This window comes from Erpetoichthys calabaricus, chromosome 2 (genome assembly GCF_900747795.2).
Source record: "Erpetoichthys calabaricus chromosome 2, fErpCal1.3, whole genome shotgun sequence".
NCBI lineage: Eukaryota > Metazoa > Chordata > Cladistia > Polypteriformes > Polypteridae > Erpetoichthys > Erpetoichthys calabaricus.
This window is the reverse complement of record NC_041395.2, coordinates 69,001,179-69,025,678: the sequence shown is the minus strand read 5'-3', so window position 1 is coordinate 69,025,678 and position 24,500 is coordinate 69,001,179. Positions and strand designations below refer to the sequence as shown.

At 39.5% G+C, this 24,500-nt stretch overlaps 1 protein-coding gene across 3 annotated transcripts in view; it reads right to left on the bottom strand.

Moving 5' to 3' along the window:
* LOC114645957 (UPF0606 protein KIAA1549L-like) overlaps nt 1-24,500 on the bottom strand; it is a 333,503-nt gene that overhangs the window by 75,182 nt on the left and 233,821 nt on the right. For all 3 annotated transcript variants that reach the window (XM_028793895.2, XM_028793894.2, XM_051923802.1), the window contains one exon: nt 2,402-2,592. In XM_028793895.2, coding sequence (XP_028649728.2) covers nt 2,402-2,592 — 191 coding nt within the window. The remainder of the gene's footprint in view (nt 1-2,401; nt 2,593-24,500) is intronic.

Below are 24,500 nucleotides of genomic sequence, written 5' to 3'. Positions count from 1 at the left end.
GCCTTCAACTATGAAGACTCCTTACGTTAAGATAGTAGACTCTAGTCAGAGCAGCTGCTGAGGCAGCTTTTTACTAAATGTGTCAATCATTGTCAATGCTGTTACTGGGGCTGTCCAGATCTGTTTCTTTCCTTAGTGTTCAGTGAAGGAACTTGGCATCACTGTCATTTTGATAAGATTATCATTCAGGCCTTTAGACAGGACTCTAAAATTGATGTGTCATCATCAGTCACTGACCTAACATTAGAACATGATTGTATTTAAAGAGTTATTGACATTTGCCTGTGCCATGGTGTACTGTTGAAGCATCTAGGAAGAAGCTGAGTAATCAAGTGGCTGAGGACAGTCTCTGTACATCTAGAAATATTTGTTCATTTCTATTTGGATATTGCATATAGATTATGCATATTGTATCATCTTTGTTTCATGTTATTTTATTATTTAACTATACTATATTTAAAATACTGGGTTCCCTTCCTGGGTCCTCCCTGCATGGAGTTTGCATGTTCTCCCTGTGTCTGCGTGGGTTTCCTCCGGGTACTCCGGTTTCCTCCCACAGGCCAAAGACATGCAGGTTAGGTGCATTGGTGATCCTAAATTGTCCCTAGTGTGTGTGTGTGTGTGTGTGTGTGTGTGTGTGTGTGTGTGTGGCACCCTGCCCGGGGTTTATTTTCTGCCTTGTGCCCTGTGTTGGCTGGGATTGGCTCCAGCAGACCCTGTGACCCTGTAGTTAGGATATAGTGGGTTGGATAATGTGGGTTGGACGGATGGATATTTAAAATATGTAGAAGGTTGTAAATGTATGTACAGTATGTGATGTAAAAATGCGTTGATGAGAAATGAACTGAAGAGAAGCATTTTAACAGGATTTACATCTGGACCACCGAACAAAGTTCATATTATCAGTCTTAGTGATAGTATACAGTATATAATTTGCCAGCCTTAAATTTCACAAAAATAAACAACAATCATGCGTTGTACATCTGAAACCATACAAAAATGTCTAAACAATACAATGCATCTAACATCCGACTTCTACAAAATAATGAAGTAAGAAAGTAATTCTGTACATTTCTTAAATACTCTGTGGTAATGGGAATCACTGGAACATATATGCAGTAAGTGCATTTGAAAAAATACATTTTATTAATGTGGAAGTGCTTCAGACTACAAACTTTACTTGTCATGATTTGGAGGTTTCTGCCATTATAGTTTTCATTTTGTACCCTTTGGACTTATATTTATCAGTTTCTAAAAATCTAATATTATATTTACATTTTTGCTGCCATTTTGGTTTAGCATCACTCTTCTGTCTCATTTGTTGTTGGTAATGATGCTTTGTTGTCATGATGTGACTCCTACAAGTTGGACCATGTGACATAATTTTCCAGAAGGTATTTAAGATGGCAAGCTTAGCACATTTAACTTGGAATTCTCAAAGAATGGCCCTAAATCAGTATTAGATATTTGTTATCACTGTAAATAATTAATGTAATAATTATATACTCGCAGATAAGTTCTCCCTCGGATAAGTCGTATAATTTCTGGTATTTTATAATGTTGCTCATATAAGTTGAATGCGGAAAACTCATGCTATTGGTACAAGTGATTATGATATGCTAACACCCACCTGAGAGATCAACCACAGAGCACACATCAGCGTCTGCTCCTAACCTCTCTCTCTCTCTCTCTCTCTCTCTCTCTCTCTCTCTCTCTCTCTATTGTGCCTACGTGACCACACGGTAATACCCAAACTATTCCAAAGCAACATTTGCACTTATTTGTGTTTTGTATCTCACACCCTCATACACCTTTATCGTAAGAGCATCTCTTATCTACAATGGAGCGTTCGATCAGAAGAAAATATGAAGCTGGTTTTAAATTAAAAGGCATTGAAGTAGCGAAAGAAATTGGTAACTGCGCTGCTGCAACAAAATTCGATGCGTCTGAGAAACTGATGTGAGATTGGAGGAGGCAAGAAGATGTTAAAAAATATAAATAAGTAAGTGTCAAATTTTTGAATGGGCATACAAGTCGGGGTCTGATTTTATGATTGATTTTTTGGGTTTCACGAGCCAACTTAACCGTTGAGTATACTGCATATGGTAATACCAATTGAAAAATATTGCACACTTAAAGATTATAGGGACTATGTAATTGAGCAAGAAGAACTCAATTGGAAGTGTAATACTCCACTGAAGAGTATTAAGTATTAATATTCACTGAAGAGTAAAATTCTAAATATTAATCACTAAGTGCTTAACATAGATGATGATATGAAATACTGATCACTTGATGGCGATGAGCTAAAATGCACGTAAGAAAAAAAAGATGTCAGTTAGATTCTAAGTGTAACATAAAATACAGAATATAAAATTACCATTTTATTTTGAGATCTTACCTTTTCCGAAGGTCAGTGGACATTGCTATTTTGCTAATGCTTCCATCTTTCAGAATACCTCTGTCCTGGGACAGGGGCATATCCCTCACAGGCAGTGGTAAGATTACTGTCTCTTGTGTCACTGGAATTGTGTCTTCTTCACCTCCTTGTTGCCCAAGATGTTGCTTAGCATAGTCAAATCCTTGAACTGGCTGCAGGAAACAAGATTACACTGATATGAGCCATATAGGTTCATAAAGAAGTAAGTTTTCCAGTTTAGTATGTTATTACATACAGTAGGACCATATTATCACTTCAGTTTTATTCAGATATTAATTTTTCAAAAGTAAAAGGATTGTGAACATGGTTAAAAACTGTTGTCCTCAACAGTGTGCTTTGTCGAAGGAAGCCTCTACTATAAATCAAAGGAAAAGTGAAATTTGCACTTGATTTGAAATCAAAACATGTTGTATACAATTCAAATATTTCATATCTATAATAGTTCACACCTAAAGCAAAGGGTTGTTTACCAAAATATTCATATCCTATGTATGGTCACCTTAAAATTTTTTTTTGCAGAGATATATCAAAAATGATATGTTCTTGCCATTTTAGTAGGTAACTATATCAAGGCATGTACACATTTTTACATTTCAGTTGACACACATGCAGCCCCCTAATTTAGAATAGGCACAGGTGGAGTTTCAGTTTCTTCAACTAGGTGGCGTAAACCTCTGCTCACCCATTCATTCCCATAGGAATGAAAAATCAAAAAAGAAATCTTAATATCTTTTTGGCTTCTCCTGGTCAACAATGAGATCAGAAAGAAATAAAATGGAGACATGATATTATTTTGTCTCATACTTCTTAGATTTTTCTCCTGAGAAAAAAATAACAGAGTAGTCTTAAAGGTGTCTCCTCTTGAGTTTCAGTGGAAATCTTAGCAAAATCACACAAAGGGCTCACATTGTCTTGACTTTTTATTTTGCAATTTGAAAAGTGTTTTCATTGTGTGCTCAAAAATAAATTGTGACAATGAACGGACAGCTGTTTGTGGTAATGAAACATGTTACTACGATTACAAAATTGCAGTACAGTGGAACCTCGGTTCACGACCATAATTTGTTCCAAAACTCTGGTCGTAAACCGATTTGGTCATGAACCGAAGCAATTTCCCCCATAGGATTGTATGTACTGTAAGTACAATTAATCCGCTCCAGCCCATACGAACTGTATGTAAATATATATTTTTTTTTAGTTTTTAAGCACAAATATAGTTAATTAAACCATAGAATGCACAGTGTAATAGTAAACTAAATGTAAAAACATTGAATAACACTGAGAAAACCTTGAACAACAGAGAAAACTAACACTGCAAGAGTTCGCGCTATACTGTAGTCTTATGACCCGATTGCTGTAAACACTTTTTTTTTTTTTGAGTTTTAAGCACAGGGAAAAAAAGGAAAATTTGAACAAATCCGAACTTTATTTAAAAACCAACCATAAACCACCAAGAAAGTAACATTGCAGGAGTTCACACTAATAGCCTTACAACCTGATCGCTGTGTAAACTTTTTTTTAATGAGTTTTAAGCACAGGGGAAAAAAAGGAACATTTGAACAAATCCAAACTTTATTTAAAAGCCAACCATAAACAACTAAGAAAGTAACATTGCAGGAGTTCACGCTAATAGCCTTACAACCCGATCGCTGTGTAAACTTTTTTTTAATGTGTTTTAAGCACAAGGAAAAAAATGAACATTTGAAAAAAGAGAAAAGTAACATTGCAACAATTCACGCTACGAACCGAAAAATGAACATTTGAAAAATTCGTAATACAAAAACTAACCATAAACCACCAAGAAAACTAACCTTGCATGAGTCGAGTTCTGGCATGAAGTGAGGAGAAACTGGGTGGAGAACAATCCGGTCTTGTCACAGGTGAAGACTTGTTGCGGGATGTAGCCTTCGTCCTCCACTAATTTTGTGAAATTTTTCACGAATTCTTTCGCAGCTTCAGCGTCGGAACTAGCAGCCTCTCCATGCCTTACCACACTATGAATGCCACTTCTCTTGTGAAACTTTTCAAACCATCTTCTACTGGCTTTAAATTCCTCACTTTCGCCACTCATAGAAGAATAGTTTTGCAGAAAATCGCCATGAATCTTCCTGGCTTTCTCACATAACATCGCCTCGCTTACGCTATCCCCTGCAAGTTGCTTCTCGTTCAGCCACACTAGCAACAGTTTTTCCACCTCTTCCAGCACTTGAGGCCTCTGCCTGGTAACTCCTTTTGCAACATTAGCTGCTTTAATAGATTCTTTCTGCTTTAGAATAGTCAAAATCATAGATTTTGACTTCTTGTACTCGGCGGCAAGATCAGTAACACGAACGCCACGCTCATACTTTTCAATAATTTCTTTCTTTACTTCGATTTCAATTTTCTGCAAAACTTTCTTCTCACCACTCTTCACTTGCTTAGATGCCATGGTTAACTGCAGAAGCACACAAAATACTGTAGAGCACAAAGAGTTCACAGGTGAAGCACGCACATCTGACTGAGAACAATGAACAGGGAGAGGCTGAACCAGTGCTTAAATACAGTAATCGGCGCATAAGAACCGGAAGGGAAATGAAATAGAGCACAAAGAGTTCACAGCAAAAGCACACACACACGTGCAATCACGCATGTCTGACTGAGAACAATGCAACACGTGCGGAAATCATCGGTGCGCACAAATCGAAAGGGAAACTGGCTTGTTCACATACCGAGTGTGTGGTCATGAACCGAGGCAAAAGTTTGGCGAACTTTTTGGTCGTAAACCAATTTGTACATGTACCGAGGCGTTCGTTAACCGAGGTTCAACTGTACTTACTTTAGAATAATAATTTGTATTGCCATGCTCCAATTAAATCATTCTAGAACATAAGGCATGCAATATGACATAGTGGGTAAGACTTTGAACTTCAGGCCCTGAGGCTATGTGTTTCAATCCCACTGCTAACACCATGTAACTATGAGCAAGTCACTTCACCTGCCTGTGCTCCAATTGGAAATACAAAACAAATGTAACCGACCATATCTCAGATATTGTAAATCACATTAGATAAAGACATAAGTCCAATAATAAGCAAACAATATGAAGTCCTGAAAGAGAAAATCCTCAATTTTGACTCCTTTTACCTCAGTTGTATCTCATGTCTCCTTTTTGTCTAAAGCTATTCCTCCTAAGGAATGTTAGGAGAAACACCTGTAACAAAGTTGATTCTTAAATGAAACATAAATGTGAATCTCTTACTATATAAGAAACATCACCTGGATGCACTAGGACACATCATCAGTGATGTATCCTGAGGTTATCGGGTGTTTTGGGTCTCGCAACATCATACACCCTCACTCAGGCGACCCAGCCGGGGTTGATCAATCCCCAACTTGCATCCCAGTAACGATCCACTGAACAGCCCTCTTTATCTAAAGCCACCTTGAGGCTTTCTCTGCAGCTTCACTTGCAGATTTAATGGCCCTCTTTTTGGCCGCTCCTGTTATGCCCAGCCGTGTGAGGACTCTGCAGAGTGAGCATCCTGCAAATCCTCTGTAGCCAATTTCTATGGGCTCATAGAGTACCCTTCAGCCTCTGTCCCTGCACTCCTCCACCAGCTCCTGGTACTTGGCGCGCTTCCTCAATACGCTCTCCCCAGGGCACTGTCAGTTCCAGCATGATCAGCTGTTTTGAGGCCTCTGATGTAATGATCATGTCTGGCAGGAGTGATGTTGTTACAATTTGCTGCGGGAACTTTAGCTGCTTTACCAAGTCAGCCTGCAGCTGCCAGTCACAGGCTGTGTGGAAGAGGCCTGTTATTACTGCCTTTACCTGGGATTGCTCTCCCGCTTTAAAGAAGGTAACTGCCTTCTTTGGGCCGTGGAGGAATTTGCTTGTCTTGATGGCTGCAGCCAAGATTTCAGCAACTGCCTTGAGCACCTTGTCATGGCGCCACCGGTAGCGGTCGTCTGCCAGAGCCTTAGGGCAGCTGCTGAGTAGATGTTCTAGAGAGCCTCTTCCTGAACAAAGTGGACAGGATGGTGTCTCGCTCTTTCCCCAGACGTGGAGGTTTGCTGGGCTTGGCAGGGCATCGTAGACCACCTGCACCAGGAATCGGACACGAAAGAAATCTCCCTGCATAATCTCCGACTTGGTGATCCTTCGCTGGAGAGTACTATCCCACCTTGTTCATGCACCCTGTTGCCAGAGTTGTACTGCCCTGCTCACTCTCTCTTCCTCCACCCCTGCTCGGACCTCTTCCTGCAGTAGATGGATTCTCTCCTTGCCCTTGGTCTTGCCGATCTGGGTCTTTGGGAAGTAGCCCAGACTTGCTCTACCTGTTGCCACGGTGCCCACCAGAGCTTTCTGTCTCAGGCGTGACTCTGCCACCTCCACAGCCTTCTCCGCCCTCCATTTCCTGCCTGTCCTCACCTCAATGCCAGCTGCTGACACCTTACAATCCTTGGAGTCCCCGTACTGTAGGGCTTCTCCGGTGAGTGCCACCATGAATTTTTCAGTGAGGCCGCTAAATGGTAACCATAGGATGTTACTTGTCCCATACAGTGCTGCGCTGGTGAGGCTGCGTGGGAGTCCCAGCCACCTCTGAAGAAAGCTGCTGATCTTCTTTTCAAGGGACTCAACTGTTGAAAACGGGACTGCATATACCAGCAGAGGTCACAGGACTCGGGGCAGGATTGAGTGTTGATAGATCCAGGCTTTAAACCTACCAGGCAGGCCAGACCTATCAACCTTGGTGAGGTACGTCCCAAGCTCCTGGGTGGATTTCTGAATGGCCGCTGTGTCTTTCAGACTTGAGTCAAAGACTTTCCCCAAACTCTTGACTGGCTGATCTGTGATGGATGGGATGACTGTTCCCGCGATAGCAAATCGGTACTTATCAGTCACCTTTCCCTTCTTTAGCACCATGGACCTTGACTTGGAAGGCTTAAAACTCATCCTTGCCCATGTGATAAGTCTCTTAAGTCCTTGTAGGATTCACCTGCTCCCTGGAACCGATGTTGTCGTGATAGTTAGATCATCCATATAAGCTCATATCGGGGGCTGTCGTATACCTGACTTAGTCAGGGGGCTTTTGCATTCTACCTCAGCTGACTTGACCACCATATTCATGGCAAGGGCAAAAAGAATAATGGAGATGGTGCACCCCGTTATTATTCCCTTGCCAAGCCAATGCCAGTCTGATATTTCTGACCCAGAAGTGACCCTTATCCTGAAGTTGTTATAGTAATCCAGGATCAGATCCTTGATTTTCCTGGGAACATGGTGGCGATGTAGTGCAAGCTCAACCAGCTTGTGTGGTATAGACCCATAGGCATTGGCCAGGTCCAACCACAACACAGCAAGGTCGCCTCTGTTCTTATGAGCCTCTCTGATAAGCTGAGTTACTACACCTGTGTGCACCAGGCAGCCAGGGACTCCAAGAATCCCCCCTTCTGGACAGAGGGGTCGATGTAGTTATTCTTGAGGAGGAACAAGTGTCATGAGCCATCAAATATCAACCTTTGAGCAGTAACAGTTTCCTATAAGCAAACGATTCTATTGCATTGCACGAATCACTTAAAAGAATATTGATTTCTCCAGAAGATAAATATAATGAAGTTTTGTATTAGAACTAATACTCTTGGAGATTTTTGTTTTTAAACACATTTTAAATATATTAGTAATAACTGGTGATTAAAATATATTCCATGCTTTCAGTATTATAAAAATTATTTTAAAAAATTAAAGATTTAAAAAAATATTTAAAGGTGCTCAAATTAACATTACTGTCTTGTTATTAACTTTAAGTTCAAGACAAAGTCAAGAAATCAAAGGTGCAGTATTAAATGTAAATAAATACTGTATATAAAAGCAAAACCAAGTACCATGCCACCAAATAATTATTTTTCATGCACAAATAGAAAAAAAGTATTGTTTCAGTAATTTAGCAGAATGCTTTGACACATTTACCAACATGAGTTTTTATAGTAACTAGGGGGCTTCACCCCCTGCTCTCTTTGCACCCCCCCCCCTGCACTATGCGCCAACCACTGCTCGTGTTGTGAAGAGGGGGGCTGAACGCACCCCAAGAAGACGTGATCGCTCCTCCGACAACCCTCTTAAATGGTGATACAATGGGAAACACATTCAGTTTTTTTTACCTCCTCTTTGTTCGATCAGCTGCTGGCTTGCAGCTGCTGCTGTGCCGCGTGATCTGCATTTCACGTAGCGCACTTCTGTCATATCACCTATGTCCATATATTCAATCTCTTTTCACTTTTACCTTTTCACCAATATGGAATTGAATTTTGGTTCCGTGTTTGGTATTCCATCAGGACAACACAACGTATAACTGCCCATGAGTGAATATCGTTTCTTTCTCTCTACAAGAAATGCGTTTGACATAATCACACAGGACTTTTCCGAATCTCTTTGCATAAGCCCTTGTCGTCTCGTGGGACGTGAAAGTGTCTCTGAGACAATCATGTCTCGTCTCCTTCCAAGATTTTTTTTTATAATAGAGAGATGTGAAAAAGTAAGCACACCTACTTTCAAATCTGTTGTTTCACATATCGGTACATAAATGGCAATCAAGTCTTAAAATTAGGCAAGTCTTACCACGAATAAAAAGCAACACAAAACAGATTTCACTTTGCCAATATTAATTTAACAAAAAACATGGCAACATACAGAAGCTGTGTGTGAAGATGTGCATACATTCTTAATTGCTTCTATAATTAAGCAGAGCCAAGTGCTGTTAATAAAGCACATAATTAGTTAAAGTGCCACCACCTCGATGTAAAAACAGAACCTTTGACAGTTCAGTTTGGCACGTTCATGTTTGTGGGGGAATCATCCAAAGAACAAAAGACAACAGAAATGATCTCAGCGAGGCAAATGATTTCACTGAATGCAATTTCGAATCCATTCTTCTTCATTGAAGAGGATCATTTAAAAAATGGATAACATTCATGACAGTTGTCAATCTATCCAGGAGTGTGCATCCCAGAATATTCAGCCAAAGATCAGATTTTATGATATTATGAGAAATTAAAAAAGAACTCAAAACACTCAGGGATCTATAAACAGTGCAGATTACAGTCCAAGACTCAACCTTTAAGAAAAGACTGAATAGGTAAGTTCTTTAAGAAATGGTTTTCAGGTGCAAAGGGCAGTACAACTGCATCTGAACAAACTACAAGATATCCAGAAAATGTCTGTCTGACAGAACACACAAAAGTGGATTAGTTTAGCTGTTATGCTCATAGCCATATTTGCAAAGACCAAACATAAGATATCAACAACAGTAGCCTGTATCAACATATGGAACAATGGTGGAGGGATTATGATTTAGAGTTGTTTTACAGTCACAGGACCATGCAATCATAGTCAATAATGAATTACTGTTTGTACCAGTGTATTCTAGAGGGAAATTCAAGGCCATCTGTATGATACCCATAGGCTGGCCAAACTTTTAATAACTGTAGTAGAACAATGAGCCTAACCACAATGCAAATCTAAAAGAGAAGTCAAAGTCTAGACCTTGGTTACCACTTCTACCTAATACCTCTAGAGTGCTAAGGTATAATCGCACCCATTGCTGTCTGTGTGATGCTTGCACATTCTCCTTATGTCTGTGTGAGTTTTTATCCCACTCGTCCAGATTTTCTCTCACATCCCAAGGGCTTGTGCCTTAAGCAGACACTCTAAACTGTCCTTGCATGAGTGAGAGTTGTATGCTGAGACAGACTGATGTCCTATTCAAGGTTGTTTCTTTTCTTGTGCTCAGTGCTGACAGAGTAGGTTCTGGTCTGCTGCAACATTAATCTCAGCAAAGATGGTTGTATGAACGGTGCCACACACTGAAAAATTCGCTTATATGACATTCCTAATATGACATTCCTCTTCGCTCAGAGCTGCTGGACACAAACTCGGGCTGCTGGATTCAGAGCACAGAGCGCAACCATTTTTAGACATTTCAGCCAAAGGGGAACCCCCCCTTACTAGTGACCAGTTGGGCTTCTGAACGTGAGGGTGTCTTCTGTTCAAAGCATTTCAGCCTCACTACACCTGGCCCTCCCTATCTGTACAAATCCCTCACAAGCCCCCAAATGTCAACAGTAAGAAATTAGCTTGGTAGGACCTCTGTCAGTTACATGTCCTCACTTGGAGCAGAATTCAAACCACTGGATTGGAATGGCATCATGTTCACTAATGACAATTTTCAGTGTTTGCTTTGCTTTTGCACACCCAAGCTCAATTTCTCTCAGCTCTCTGAAATGAGATGATTGCACTATGGCTTCTCTATAGACACCATCTGAGTTTACAATGGTATCCTTCTCAGTTCAACTATGGTCTTCATTACTTAAAAGTCTAATACAAAGTAAAATACCATGTATTATGGATCATGTGAACAACACTCTCCCTTCCACAGCCCAAAAAATATATACTGGATGTGTCCAGCCTATTCACTAATATAAAACATGCCAGTTATTACTGTGAGTAAATATATTTTTGTTATTTACATAGTCTGCTATTTGCTCTTCCTAAAAACCAGTCAAATCCCTGTACTTTACGCATAGGCCCTTAACAAAAAGAGTGCTTTCAGGAGAAAATTAAATCTAAAAATCTAGCAGATTACGTGAAGAATACACAACCTTTTCAAAACCCAGAACTCTGATTCATTCAACTCGGACACAGTAAGCTCAAAAAACTGTTTGTTTTTGTATAGTTTCATTTCATTATTATTCTGAATACTACTTTAGTTGAGCACACATGCAAAAAAGACCTTACAGTCTGACACATGAAGTTTTCTTCATTGAGCTTGAGAGTCACATACATTGTCACCTCTCTTTCACATAGCATTATGTGTTTCACAGATTTAGCACACACAGCTCATGTTATATGAATGTTAGTTTAGCTAAAGACTAGAAGACAACAATATCAAAGTTATACACATGTTATGGGTCACAAATAAATTAGTATTGTTGCCTCACAGCTTCAGGATTTTGTGTGCTTAACTATTAATTTGGTAACTGTCTAGGTGAAGTTTGCCATTTTCTTCTCTTTTACAAATGGGATATCTGCAGGCCTCCAGTTTTTAGTTACATCAGAAAGACATCCGATGTTTTCCACCCTGGAATAGCCTAACATATTAAGTGAAAAGAGAAATTTATAAGGATCAATTGCTCATTCAAATAGTACTAAAGAATGACTACATCCTTACCCAGGTGATTGCCCTACTGTGAAAACGCCATTTCACAGTAGTTATACATATGCAACATGCTGAAGTTGGGTGGAAGAAGGACAGCGCTCGGAAGGAGAGGAGTGGAGGCGGACCTAGAGAGAAAGGCATTGCGAAGAGGCCTGGACTTTGTGGGTGAAAAGTACAGGAGTACTGGGTTGTGTGCGTCACTGTATAAAGTTGATTATGAATAAACGTGTGCTTGGGTTTGAACCACCGGTGTCTGCCTGTCTGTGTCCGGATCGGCTACCACACTATATATATATATGGTATATATAAAATCCAATGTCTCTGTGTCTGCCTGTCTGTCCGCTTTTCACGAGAGAACTACTTAACGGATTTAGATCGGGCTTTTTTCTACAATTTGCTTGAACATTCCGGTTGATTTTGTGACTTCTCTCATCGCACTTGCGGTACTGATTTATTTACACAAATCTGATGTCCTCCTCACTCACACGCCAGCCTCCATACGAGTTGATCTTCCTCTCACCAAATGTTTTCTAGTGTACCTTGCCTCCACTTAGCTAGCGATACCTGTTTGTTCAACAGACATTATCATCTATGGATTGTTAAGGAGTAACGTTTGACATTCTGGAGAGAGAGATCAGAGCTACGTGTGTTGTAGAGGGAAGCTGCTGATTGCCACAGATATCACGGACATGTGCTTTTCTCCCCACGGTGGGGACGCTGTCCCATCAGATACAGTGGTAACTTTTGACGTTGGAGGGTACCTACCTTCTGATTGGCCAGAATTACATTTTTTCATTTTTATTGATATTTAAAGTTTGTCCTGTTTCACTACTAAGTGGGCAGAGCCCCAGGGGACAGCTAGTTCTTTATATTTTAACTTCCATGACAAACACCAAACCCAAATACAACTAATTTAATTTTACATGCATATATATTTTGAGTGCAATGAACACTGAAACAGTAGTTGGCATGGCTTCTCATTGCACAAAAGTCGGCGGTCCATAGTTCCAACTGGCTCTGTGAAGCTTGCACATCCTCTACATAATTTTTTTTTCCTCAAGGTATTCTGTCTTTTTTGCCACATCCCTAAAAAGTGCATGAAATGTTAACTGCCAAATCTAAACTGACCCAGCGTGAGGGAGTGTGGGAGAGTCTGAGAGTATGCCTTGCAATGGACTGTAAACTTATTCAGGGCCAGCTCTTGCGTTACTGCATGTTCAAGGCTTCAGTTTCTCATAATACAGATGAAAAAAGTCGATTCAACAAATGGATGGAGCACGTATGTTTTATTCAGGCAAAAACCTTTACTACTGAAAAGAAATCTGTTGGGGATATAAGAAACTCATGGTAACCATGGAAACACATAGTACTGAGGTTGATAATTGTGTACATGACAGGAAAATAGATGCTGAGGGTCACGGGTCATTTTCTGTACTTCAGCTCACCAGAGCTGAAAAAGTACAGTTTCTGTTTATTATAACAGCTTATACACCAGATTACACAACTATACCATCACTAATTTATTTTTCTTAGAATGTCTGTCATATATCTCCTGTCATTTGTGACCAAAGCATGAAAAATAATGAAGGGTTTTCAATTTCCATTGGGAGACCGACACAAGCAGCTCACTAATTGACTAGAGACCCTGCACAAATTCAACCACAATTGCATTGTACATCTGTCCTAAAATGGCATCACATGCAGTGTTGGTTCCAGCCTTATGCCCAGTGTGACAGGGAGAAGATCTTCCCCCCACCCCCCAGACTCAGAAGTAGATTATGGAGATTTAATAATGTCTCCTTTCTGATTTCCTCTGTTTCCTCTTCGCTTATTGAATTTCTGTGTTGTCAGTCTGGCTCTGAGCAGATCTGACTGTGTTCATTCAGGTGACTCAAATTATGCCTTTAATTAGGCTGATGTAACTAGGGAACAAAGTGCCAGATGATGATAGATAACACTTTCATTTGATTAATGAAATAAGTAAAAATGTGTTGTTTGTTCACTCAGGTGTCCTTTACCTAAAAGATTGAGTAATAGATGTAAAAACATGTAACAAATGTTGCATTAACTGAAGAAATCTGAATGGAGCAAATACTTTTTCATGGCACTTCATATATTTGTATGCTTTGATTTTCCAGATTTCTAACAATGGGAATGACATAGTTTTAGAAAGAATTAGCTTTATCTCTCAAGTCACCTGTTTCTTGTATAACAGGGATTCAAACCCAGGCCGCAGTCCTAAAAATAAAAAAAAAATCCTTAAAATAAAACTCCATCCGTTAAACTGTTCCTCATATGTCCTTTTACTTGGTGTGGCTCAAGGGGTCCATGGTGGTGCAGGATTTTTAATAAAAACAGTGAGGCAGTTAAAAGCTGTTCTGCTGTAGTAAACGTTATTAATACAGGCGCCTGTCGTAAGACAAGGTGAAGTAAGCTGACTTAGGGTAACTTCCTTTTCTAGACACAGGAAAGATGACCTTTCCTTCTTTGGGGCCCCTCTGACACGTACACTAAACAGACATGGTTGGCTGATTTAAGCAATATAAAATTAAATGTATAGATAAACAATATTATGCTTTTTTATAAGTAAGGGCAAGGGGAGGGAGAAAATATAAAAAGCCGACTGAAAAGCAGAATTTTGCTTTTCTGCCTTGCAACGTAGAATCCATGTACTCATCTGTTACTGAATAAAGACCGATTGATTGAATTATTCCTGTCTTCCTCGGAGATCTCCTTCCACACAGCGCAGATCCTGTGAGTGTAGATGTGTTAGAGGAAAGCCATGCTGCTGTGGAGGACTTGACTTGGACTTGGGGGTAGATTTTCAACTGGCATGTAACAAGCACAAAGACAGCACAGCTGTCCTTTATTGGCACTCCTAGGTTCTTTTGCTGCACCTACACTCACTGAGGTAAAAGGGGTCTGGGAGCAAGAAAGAAAAGACAATCAAAAGGGTGGAGTTGAAACTGATAATGAGAAAAAAGGAAAAGAGACAAGGTGAGAGACTGAGAGAGTGTAAACGTCGAGGTTGAGCCAACTGCTGAGGCAAGGAGGGTAGCCCCAGGAGGGAGTGAGAGGAATGGCACTCCAGGAGTGGAACAGGAGCAACCAAGGGCTCCAGTGGTCCTGCTGGACTGAGGGCAGATGGCAAGATAAAAGAGACAGGTTCTGAGCTCCCCAGCGGTGACCAACTGAGGCGGCTTGAATAAGAGCTAGAGAGGTAACCGTACTTGTCGGCCTTTCTGCCTGCTGAGCAGACACTAAGGGTAAGCAGAGGAGAGAGAGATACACCGGGGCCCAAGAGCTGTAGAAAAAAAAAGTTCATCCTGACCGTTTTTTAAGTCTTTTAACTTGCTTTATTTATTGGTTTCATTTATTCATGGGTTTTTTACCTCCTTATCTTGCTTTATTTATGTATTTATTTATTTACTTGAAGAACTTGCAGTGTACTAAATTAATTTGGACACTGCTAGTTGGAATAAAATACAAAGAGCACTGTTTGCATCTGCATTGTTGTTTTGTGTCCTCATTGCACTAGTCCACCTCAGTTTCATGTTTATCGTTGCAGAAAGATGCTAGGGCTTTGGACAACCAGGGGCATCACACTTAGCCATGATAGTGAGGAGCCACTCAGATCAGTAGTAAACAGTGCTGTCTAGAAATTACAATGTTTTGCCAGTTTATTCACCTCTATTATCTCATCATGTCATCTTGGGTAGGACAGATAAAATGGTTGTTTTCCAAAAGCTATACTTTCAAAAATCACCTCAATGTTGCATTTGTTTTTTCTGCTTCATGGCAGTATAAGTGTTTTGAAGGGAACAAGATGTCAACACATTAAAAAGCATTTTGAAGACATCGCATATCTTAGAGGTTCTACAGTATGGTGCCACCAAGAAACCTTGATATTTAAAATAAAAGGATTTATTGCTCCTTATTCACAGTTATGTAAGAAGGCTGAGTTGTAGCAATTCAAGTCTAAAGGACATATTGGTCTAAGGGGATATCTGCTTGATCCGCGGCATGGAGGTGGGCTCTGGGACTAAAGGATATGACTTCAGTAGAATAGGTGTCAGGAGCATTCATTGTGACAAGAGATGTTTGCATTCTGCTCTTCTTTTTAAATATTAAGTAGTGATACACTGATATTAACAAATGTTATTTCAAAGTGTGCCTTTGATTGTACAAAAAATATACAAATCAGTGAATTAATGTAGCAGAATCGGATCAAAAATGCACTCAGCGTTTTTCTAAACACTGTTGGCAGTGAAAAAATGGAGCAACGCCAACTGTAATATAAAACAGGGTATGTGAATGAGAGGCGTAAATAATTCATGCAATAGCATAAGCTCTGAGCTTTTCTAAATTCTGACACCTAAGGAAGTGTTTGCTTACATGTAAGCCGTTACAATATTCTCCCTTACCTGGGTTTAATGAAAAAAAATAAATAAATAATAGTAGTAGCACACTATGGACAGACAGACAGAGAGACAGACAGACAGACAGAATTTAAACACGAATGATGGCAATGTTATATTCTATGAAATCATATAATTTAAATTATAAGGCTGCCAAAAAGAACTCTTAAAAAAATAAAATGTAAAACCATTTACAGGTGCAAAACAGCAGTCAAGGTCTCATGAATGGCCTTCAGACAATTCATTAAAAGCATTTACTAAACAGATTTCTGCCTTGTCACATTTTATTCAATTTATTTTCTGTTGTGCTGTAGTGTTACATTTAAAATATGAAGATAAAACTTAAATGTCACTGATGTGCTGGAACATATGAACAAAGAATGAATGAAGGGGAATAAAGTTGACTGCATTGTCTTGAGCTCTCTGGAGTTTCGTAGTTCCACACTCAAATCCAGAAAGGCCAGGCACATAATTAATTAAACATCAGTAAATCAAACTAAAGGAAATTTAAAAATCAGAATAATAGTAATCTGTAAGGTGTCAACCTGTAACAAAAGCTTTGGATGAATCATGCATTTTGCTGCTCGGGGTGGTTCATTTGTTATAAAATCTATAAATGTTCAAGACTGTTGGATGCTTTTAATAAAGTACACTCTGTTCACTTGATAAAGGTTTGTTTCTAATTATTATCCCTACTTTAGGGCATATGCAGCCAAGAATAATGATACTTCATTACAGACACATGCATGCCCACAATTAAATTAAACTGTAGACTCTTATATGTCAAATAGAGGCACAGATGGGAATAAATTGTTTTCTTTATTTGTATTAAATAAGGGCTAAACGGTTTTCTTTGAGGGAGTTTAGCAGGCTTTACCATAAAATTAAAAAATCAAAAAACTGTCAAGCATCCGGTTACTCACTCGGATAGCAACCTGCTACCTCAACACTGTGACCCATCTGTTTACTTGTACTGTAAATATTTATTCACAGTAGTATATCACATCCATTTTCTGTGCATTAATAAACGTAAAAAATAAATAAAGTGTTAAATATCAAACTTAAAGCAACTCCACATGTACAATTAATTTTTTATTTATTTAATAGATACATATGTGTATGTATCTATTATATCATATATACTCATGGAGCGGCTGCTGCTTCACCACCTGAGGCCACAGGTCCATCACGCCCTCGATCCTCTGCAGTTCGCATACCAGGAGAAGGTAGGAGCGGAGGATGCCATCATCTATATATTACACCAATCCCTCTCCCACTTGGATAGAGGCAGTGGTGCAGTAAGAATTATGTTTCTGGACTTCTCTAGTGCCTTCAACACCATCCAACCTCTGCTCCTTAGGGTCAAGCTGACAGAGATGGGAGTAGATTCATAACTGGTGGCATGGATCTTGGACTATCTTACAAACAGACCTCAGTATGTGCGTCTCGGGAACTGCAGGTCTGACATTATGGTCACCAACACAGGAGCGCCGCAGGGGACTGTACTTTCTCCGGTCCTGTTCAGCCTATATACATTGGACTTCCAATACAACTCGGAGTCCTGCCACGTGCAAAAGTTCGCTGACGACACTGCTATCGTGGGCTGCATCAGGAGTGGGCAGGAGGAGGAGTATAGGAACCTCATCAAGGACTTTGTTAAATGGTGCAACTCATACCACCTACACCTGAACACCAGCAAAACCAAGGAGCTGGTGGTGGATTTTAGGAGGCTCAGGCCCCTCATGGACCCCGTGATCATCAGAGGTGACTGTGTGCAGAGGGTGCAGACCTATAAATACCTGGGAGTGCAGCTGGATGATAAATTGGACTGGACTGCCAATACTGATGCTCTGTGCAAGAGAGGACAGAGCCGACTATACTTCCTTAGAAGGCTGGCGTCCTTCAACATCTGCAATAAGAAGCTGTAGATGTTCTATCAGACGGTTGTGGCGAGCACCCTCTTCTACGCGGTGGTGTGCTGGGGAGGCAGCATAAAGAAGAGAGACGCCTCACGCCTGGACAAACTGGTAAGGAAGGCAGGCTCTATTGTAGGCATGGAGCTGGACAGTTTGACATCTGTGGCAGAGTGACGGGCACTGAGCAGGCTCCTGTCAATTATGGAGAATCCACTGCATCCACTAAACAGTATCATCTCCAGACAAAGGAGCAGCTTTGTCCTGCTCCACTGACAGATTGAGGAGATCGTTCCTCCCCCACACTATGCGACTCTTCAATTCCACCCGGGGAGTAAACATTAACATTATACAAAGTTATTGTCTGTCTGTATATCTGCATTGTTATCAATCTTTAACTTAATATTGTCTTTATCAGTATGCTGCTGCTGCAGTATGTGAATTTCCCCTTGGGATCGATCTATCTATCTATCTATCTATCTATCTATCTATCTATCTATCTATCTATCTATCTATCTATCTATCTATCTATCTATCTATCTATCTATCTATCTATCTATCTATCTATCTATCTATCTATCTATCTATCTATCTATCTATATGCTGTTAATCACAGAGTGGTGGCACAGTTGGTAGCAATGCCACTTCACAGATCCACCATCCTGGATTTGTAATCCCACGTCCTCTTGTTATCAGTGTGGAGTTTCCATATTCTCCATGTCTCAGGCTGCTTTCCAGTCTTGCACACAATGCTACCTGGTTAGGCTCTGCCATTCAGTGAATTTGATTAATTGGGACAAACAATGCTATAGCATTTTGATAGGACAGCATGGTGCTACAGTAATCAGTGCTGCAGTGCCAAAGCCCTGGAGTCCTAAGTAAAGTTGAATCGTGTTCCAGTAACCGACTGTGTGGAGTTTACTTGTTTTCTGCTTATAATTCCAAGAGCTAAACTTAAAAGTAATGGTGAGTCAGCCTTCTGCTGTTATGCACCTACAGTCTGGAATAGTTTACCGATAGAAATTAGCCAGGCTAATACGGTGGAGCACTTTAAAACATTGCTGAAAACACATTATTTTAACATGGCTTTCTCATAGCTTCATTCTAGCTTAATCCTGATACTCTGTATATGCATTTAATTATCATTATTATTCCTGATGGCTGCAAAATCCCTACTAACCCCTACGTTCTCTGCTGTTCTTTTTCCGGTTTTCTGTGGTGGTGATCTGTGCCACCACCACCCGATGTCCCTACATTGATGGATTAAAGGCCAGAAGTCCACATGATCGTCATCATCAAGTTCTTCCATAAATTTGGCGGAGTGGTGGCTCTGAGGCTAAGGATCTGCGCTGGTATCCCGAAGGTTGCCGGTTCGAATCCCCATCACTGCCAAAAAGCCACTGCTCTGCTGGGCCCTTGAGCAAGGCCCTTAACCTGTAATTGCTCCAGGGGCGCTGTACAATGGCTGACCCTGCACTCTGACCCCAAAGGGTATGCGAAAATTACCAAATTCCTAATACAGTAATCCCTCCTCCATCGCGGGGGTTGCGTTCCAGAGCCACCCGCGAAATAAGAAAATCCGCGAAGTAGAAACCATATGTTTATATGGTTATTTTTATATTGTCATGCTTGGGTCACTGATTTGCGCAGAAACACAGGAGGTTGTAGAGAGACAGGAACGTTATTCAAACACTGCAAACAAACATTTGTCTCTTTTTCAAAAGTTTAAACTGTGCTCCATGACAAAACAGAGATGACAGTTCTGTCTCACAATTAAAAGAATGCAAACATATCTTCCTCTTCAAAGGAGTGCGTGTCAGGAGCACAGGCTGTCAGAAACAGAGAGCAAAGCAAACAAATCAATCGGGCTGTTTGGCTTAAGTATGCGAAGCACCGCGGCACAAAGCTGTTGAAGGCGGCAGCTCACACCCCCTCCGTCAGGAGCAGACAAAGAGAGAGAGAGAGAGAGAGAGATAAAAACAAAGAGTGAAAAATCAATACGTGCCCTTTGAGCTTTTAAGTATGTGAAGCACCGTGCAGCATGTCGCTTCACTAAGCAGCTGCACACAGAAGGTAGCAACGTGAAGATAATCTTTCAGCATTTTTAGACGAGCGTCCGTATCGTCTAGGTGTGCGAACAGCCCCCCTGCTCACACCCCCTACGTCAGGATCAGAGAAAGTCAGCGCAAGAGACACAGAGAAAAGTAAGTTGGGTAGCTTCTCAGCCATCTGCCAATAGCATCCCTTGTATGAAATCAACTGGGCAAACCAACTGAGGAAGCATGTACCAGAAATTAAAAGACCCATTGTCCTCAGAAATCCGCAAACCAGCAAAAAATCCGCGACATATATTTAAATATGCTTACATATAAAATCCGCGATAGAGTGAAGCCGTGAAAGGCGAAGCGCGATATAGCGAGGGATCACTGTACAAGAAATTTTATAAGGCGAAATAAAGAACAAAACAAAAAAAAAGAACCCTGAATACAAAAAGGACTGATTGAGGTCATGTATGTTAGGTAGAATGCCTAGAGGGGGCTGGGTGGTCTTGTGGCCTCGGAACCCCTGCAGATTTTATTTTGTTTTTTCTGTCCTTCCTGGCCATCGGACCTTACTTTTATTCTATGTTAATTAATATTGCCTCTTTTTTCTCTTTCTTCATCTTGTAAAGCATTTTGAGCTACATCATTTGTATGAAAATGTGCTATATAAATAAATGTTACTGTATTGTTGTTGTTGTTTCTCTATGATTTTTACACAGGTACCCTGCTTTTCCCATAGGACAAAAAATATGTGACTATAAAGTGACCCAGTATGAATGGGTGGGGTGTGTGCATTTACAGTATACAGTACCCTGAAAAGGACTGGCACCACATCTAAAGTTAGTTTCTTGTTTTGCATCAAATAGATAGATAGATAGATAGATAGATATACTACCTGTATAAACTCCTAAAACTGAAATAACCAAGTTCAGGAAGTGGATGGGTAGGTGGATGGATGGAAATATTTTACAATTTGGAACAGAGGCATACTGCAAAGCCAGCTCAGAGAGACTGGGCCATTGGCAGCCGTTGAAAACTGTTAATTCTTTCTTCATACAGCTTCATTATCCTGTTGGCTACTGATACACAGAAATGCTCCATTTTACTATGCTCCCTCGAGTGCAACAACATCATCCTCAGATAACTGGGACTTTTAAAATTCATCTTTATTTTATTTCTTAGAGGAGAGGAATGCACAGAATAATTAATGGAGCATGGTTTACACCTTTTTTATTAATAATTAAAGCTAACAGAAAAATCTAAAAAGTCTTTGTATACAAAAAAAAAACAAAAAACATGTCACTAAGTCATAGCAAAAATAAGAAAACAAACCCACTGACATTTACGCTGCAGGGCTGAATTACTACAATTTTTTTAAGTTGTAAAATGTATTGATTGTTATTTGACATCAACTAATAGCTCTCTGGTAAAATAATGGGCTAATAATAAAACATAACTAATACAAATTCATGAGCTGGAACAGATATCCTAAATATTATAGAACTACATTAATCTTTCTAATTTATTTTATAAATTCTAATACATGTTTTCTAATTAGGGTCACTGAGATAATAAAAGGATTACTAAACAATGTGATTTAAACACATTAATCAACTTAACATGCAGATTTCATAATGAAATAAACCGCAGAAGTTAAGTAAGGACATTTCTATGGAAAAAAAAATTGTTTTGGTTTCTTTGTTTTTGTTAATTAATGTCAGAATAATGGCATTGGCAAAGCTAAAGGCCTAGAGCTGTGTTTGTGATTTCTAAGCCTTCTGCCTGCTAGATAAATAGATAGACATGAAAGACACTATATAATAGATAGATAGATAGATAGATAGATAGATAGATAGATAGATAGATAGATAGATAGATAGATAGATAGATAGATAGATAGATAGATACAGGGCCGCTGCTGGCCAAATGGGTGTCCTAAGCAGAAATTTACTTTTGTGCCCCCTCCCCCAAATATTACGGAAGTAAAAATAAAATAATAAAAAAAACACCTACTATAGGGGCCAAAATAGAACTTTATTCAAATAAAAGTAAATACATAAATAAATTGTATCATTTATAAATTACAATTGTAGCTCTACAGCAAAAAATACAAACTAAAATTACACTTTAAATAAAACATTTATAATAAATAAAATAAACAATAATAAACTGAAATAAAATCAACACTGTCATCTGCTGGAGCTTTCCAAAGTTCAAAATTTACAAAGGCACACTTCTGCTTTTTCTTGAGGCAAAGTCGTAAATGAGGTCGACAGAATAAAATAAAGTTTCACAGGATTATGAACGTACCTGAAAGTGATGCACGGGCTTCATCTTGGGCTTTTTTTTTCTTTCGTTTCTCGGCGCCAGACTGTTGATGTCTCTTTCCAGGACCAGGCATATTGTTCAATTATTATCATTTCTGGCCAAATAGGCAGCCATAACAGAGGTGAGGGCGCGCGCGTCATCACGTGTGCTTAGCCTACTCTGCGTTCACCGTAAAATGCAATATATACGTTTATATTTTTGTTTATTTGTGTATGTATATTATTAATATTAATTTATTATTATAATATATAAAAACGATTTTTCTGAGCAGCTGGGATGGTGCCCCCCTGGGAGTTGGTGCTCTACGCAGACTGCGTACTCTGCGTATAGGGAGCGGCGGTACTGGATAGATAGATAGATAGATAGATAGATAGATAGATAGATAGATAGATAGATAGATAGATAGATAGATAGATAGATAGATAGATAGATAGATATGAAAGACACTATATGATAGATAGATAGATAGATAGATAGATAGATAGATAGATAGATAGATAGATAGATAGATAGATACATAGATAGATAGATAGATAGATAAGGCACTATATGAGAAAAATAAAAAATACATGCAAGCACAGGGAGACCATGCCAACTGCACAAAGCCTGTGCTTGGACCAAGATTCAAACCCAGGATTTTCACACCGTGATGCAGCAATACTAGACATGACACCATCATGCTGCAGCAGTGCTTAAAAGGTCAAATGAATGAAAAAGAATTTCTAAGTGAAGTACGATGAAATTTTCTCTTATAAAAGGACAGTGTCTGTGTATCTGTGTGACTGTCCGGTTGCTATGTCTCTGTTATATGCCATTTGGTATGGGACTCATAAGAGCAGTGCTAATGTTTGTGATATGCCATCTGCTGAAATGAAAAATGCAATGCATTTTATTACTAGATGCATTACAAAATATATTCCAATAGATGGCACACTACAAATGTTAACTCTGAAAATGTCTATAGAGAGTTAACTGCAGAATGGACAGAAATTAGCTTATCCACCTTAACAAAATGACGTGTGTGTGTGTGTGTGTGTGTGTGCATGTGTGTGTGTCCATTTGGTTGCTAGGGTTAGCAAGACAAAATTAAAAACAGTCAAAACATGTAGAAGAAGGGTCAAAAAATCAAAAATGATAATACAAATGCCAAATAAGGGTCTAAAAATAAAAATGGTCTTATCAACTATTCTGTTGTCTAAAGCTTTATGCCGGCAACAGCAGCATGGTAGTGCCTTTCCTGTACCCACTATGGCCATGTGAACGAAGTTTATAATTATAATTCTAATGACTGATAACTTTGAGTGGTGGGCAATGAATGATTAAAAATAACAAAAAATTTATGCACTCGTTGGGAAGCCAAATATCTGACGTGAACAGGCTAAAGTCACTATACCAGGCCAATGCTGTAGTGGCCATTGCCACTTTTTCCCAGTAAAATAGTTCAACTATAAATGTGATCAGTTTGACAAACAATGCTGACAGGAAGCATTGAAAATGGGCAACTCTATCCAAAGAGGAAAAGGCCGTCCCAGGGGAAGGGGATCGGCTGCATATTACTGTAACAAACCAAATGGACAATCCATACATCAAATAAAAAAACACGAGGTCTAAATTAATTACTTACATGCGTAGCAAAGCTAGTTTCATCATGAAAAAGGAACCATTTTATTTTTTATTCTATATATATACCATTAACTCATTTACTAGAATTACTATCCATTTAAAGTCAACCATCAATTCCCTTTTTTATCAAATCTGTTTAATCCACTTCATGACAACAGGGACCCAGAGCTACAGTGGTTAGCACTGCTGCCTCACAACTCCAGGAGATGGTTTTGAGCCCAAGCGCTCTCTGAATAGAATTTGGTATTTTCCTACTGTATCCACGAGGGCTTTTATCTGTTTTTCAGTCCTCACATTACTTGATCATCTTTTTCTAGCTAAAATGTGAAATTTATTTTGGCTCTCAGGTCTGCATACTAGCTTCTAGGTAAGTTTAAAACTTCTAAACTCCCCTGATGATGTATAATACGTACAACAGCTTTAGCTTACAGGTCCTCCTGACTACTCCAGTATGAATGGTGCAGTCATTAAAACCACAATTATGAGCATCCTCACTGTGCTTCAATTAAATACTGCAATCAAGGAGTCATCTCTAATATTAA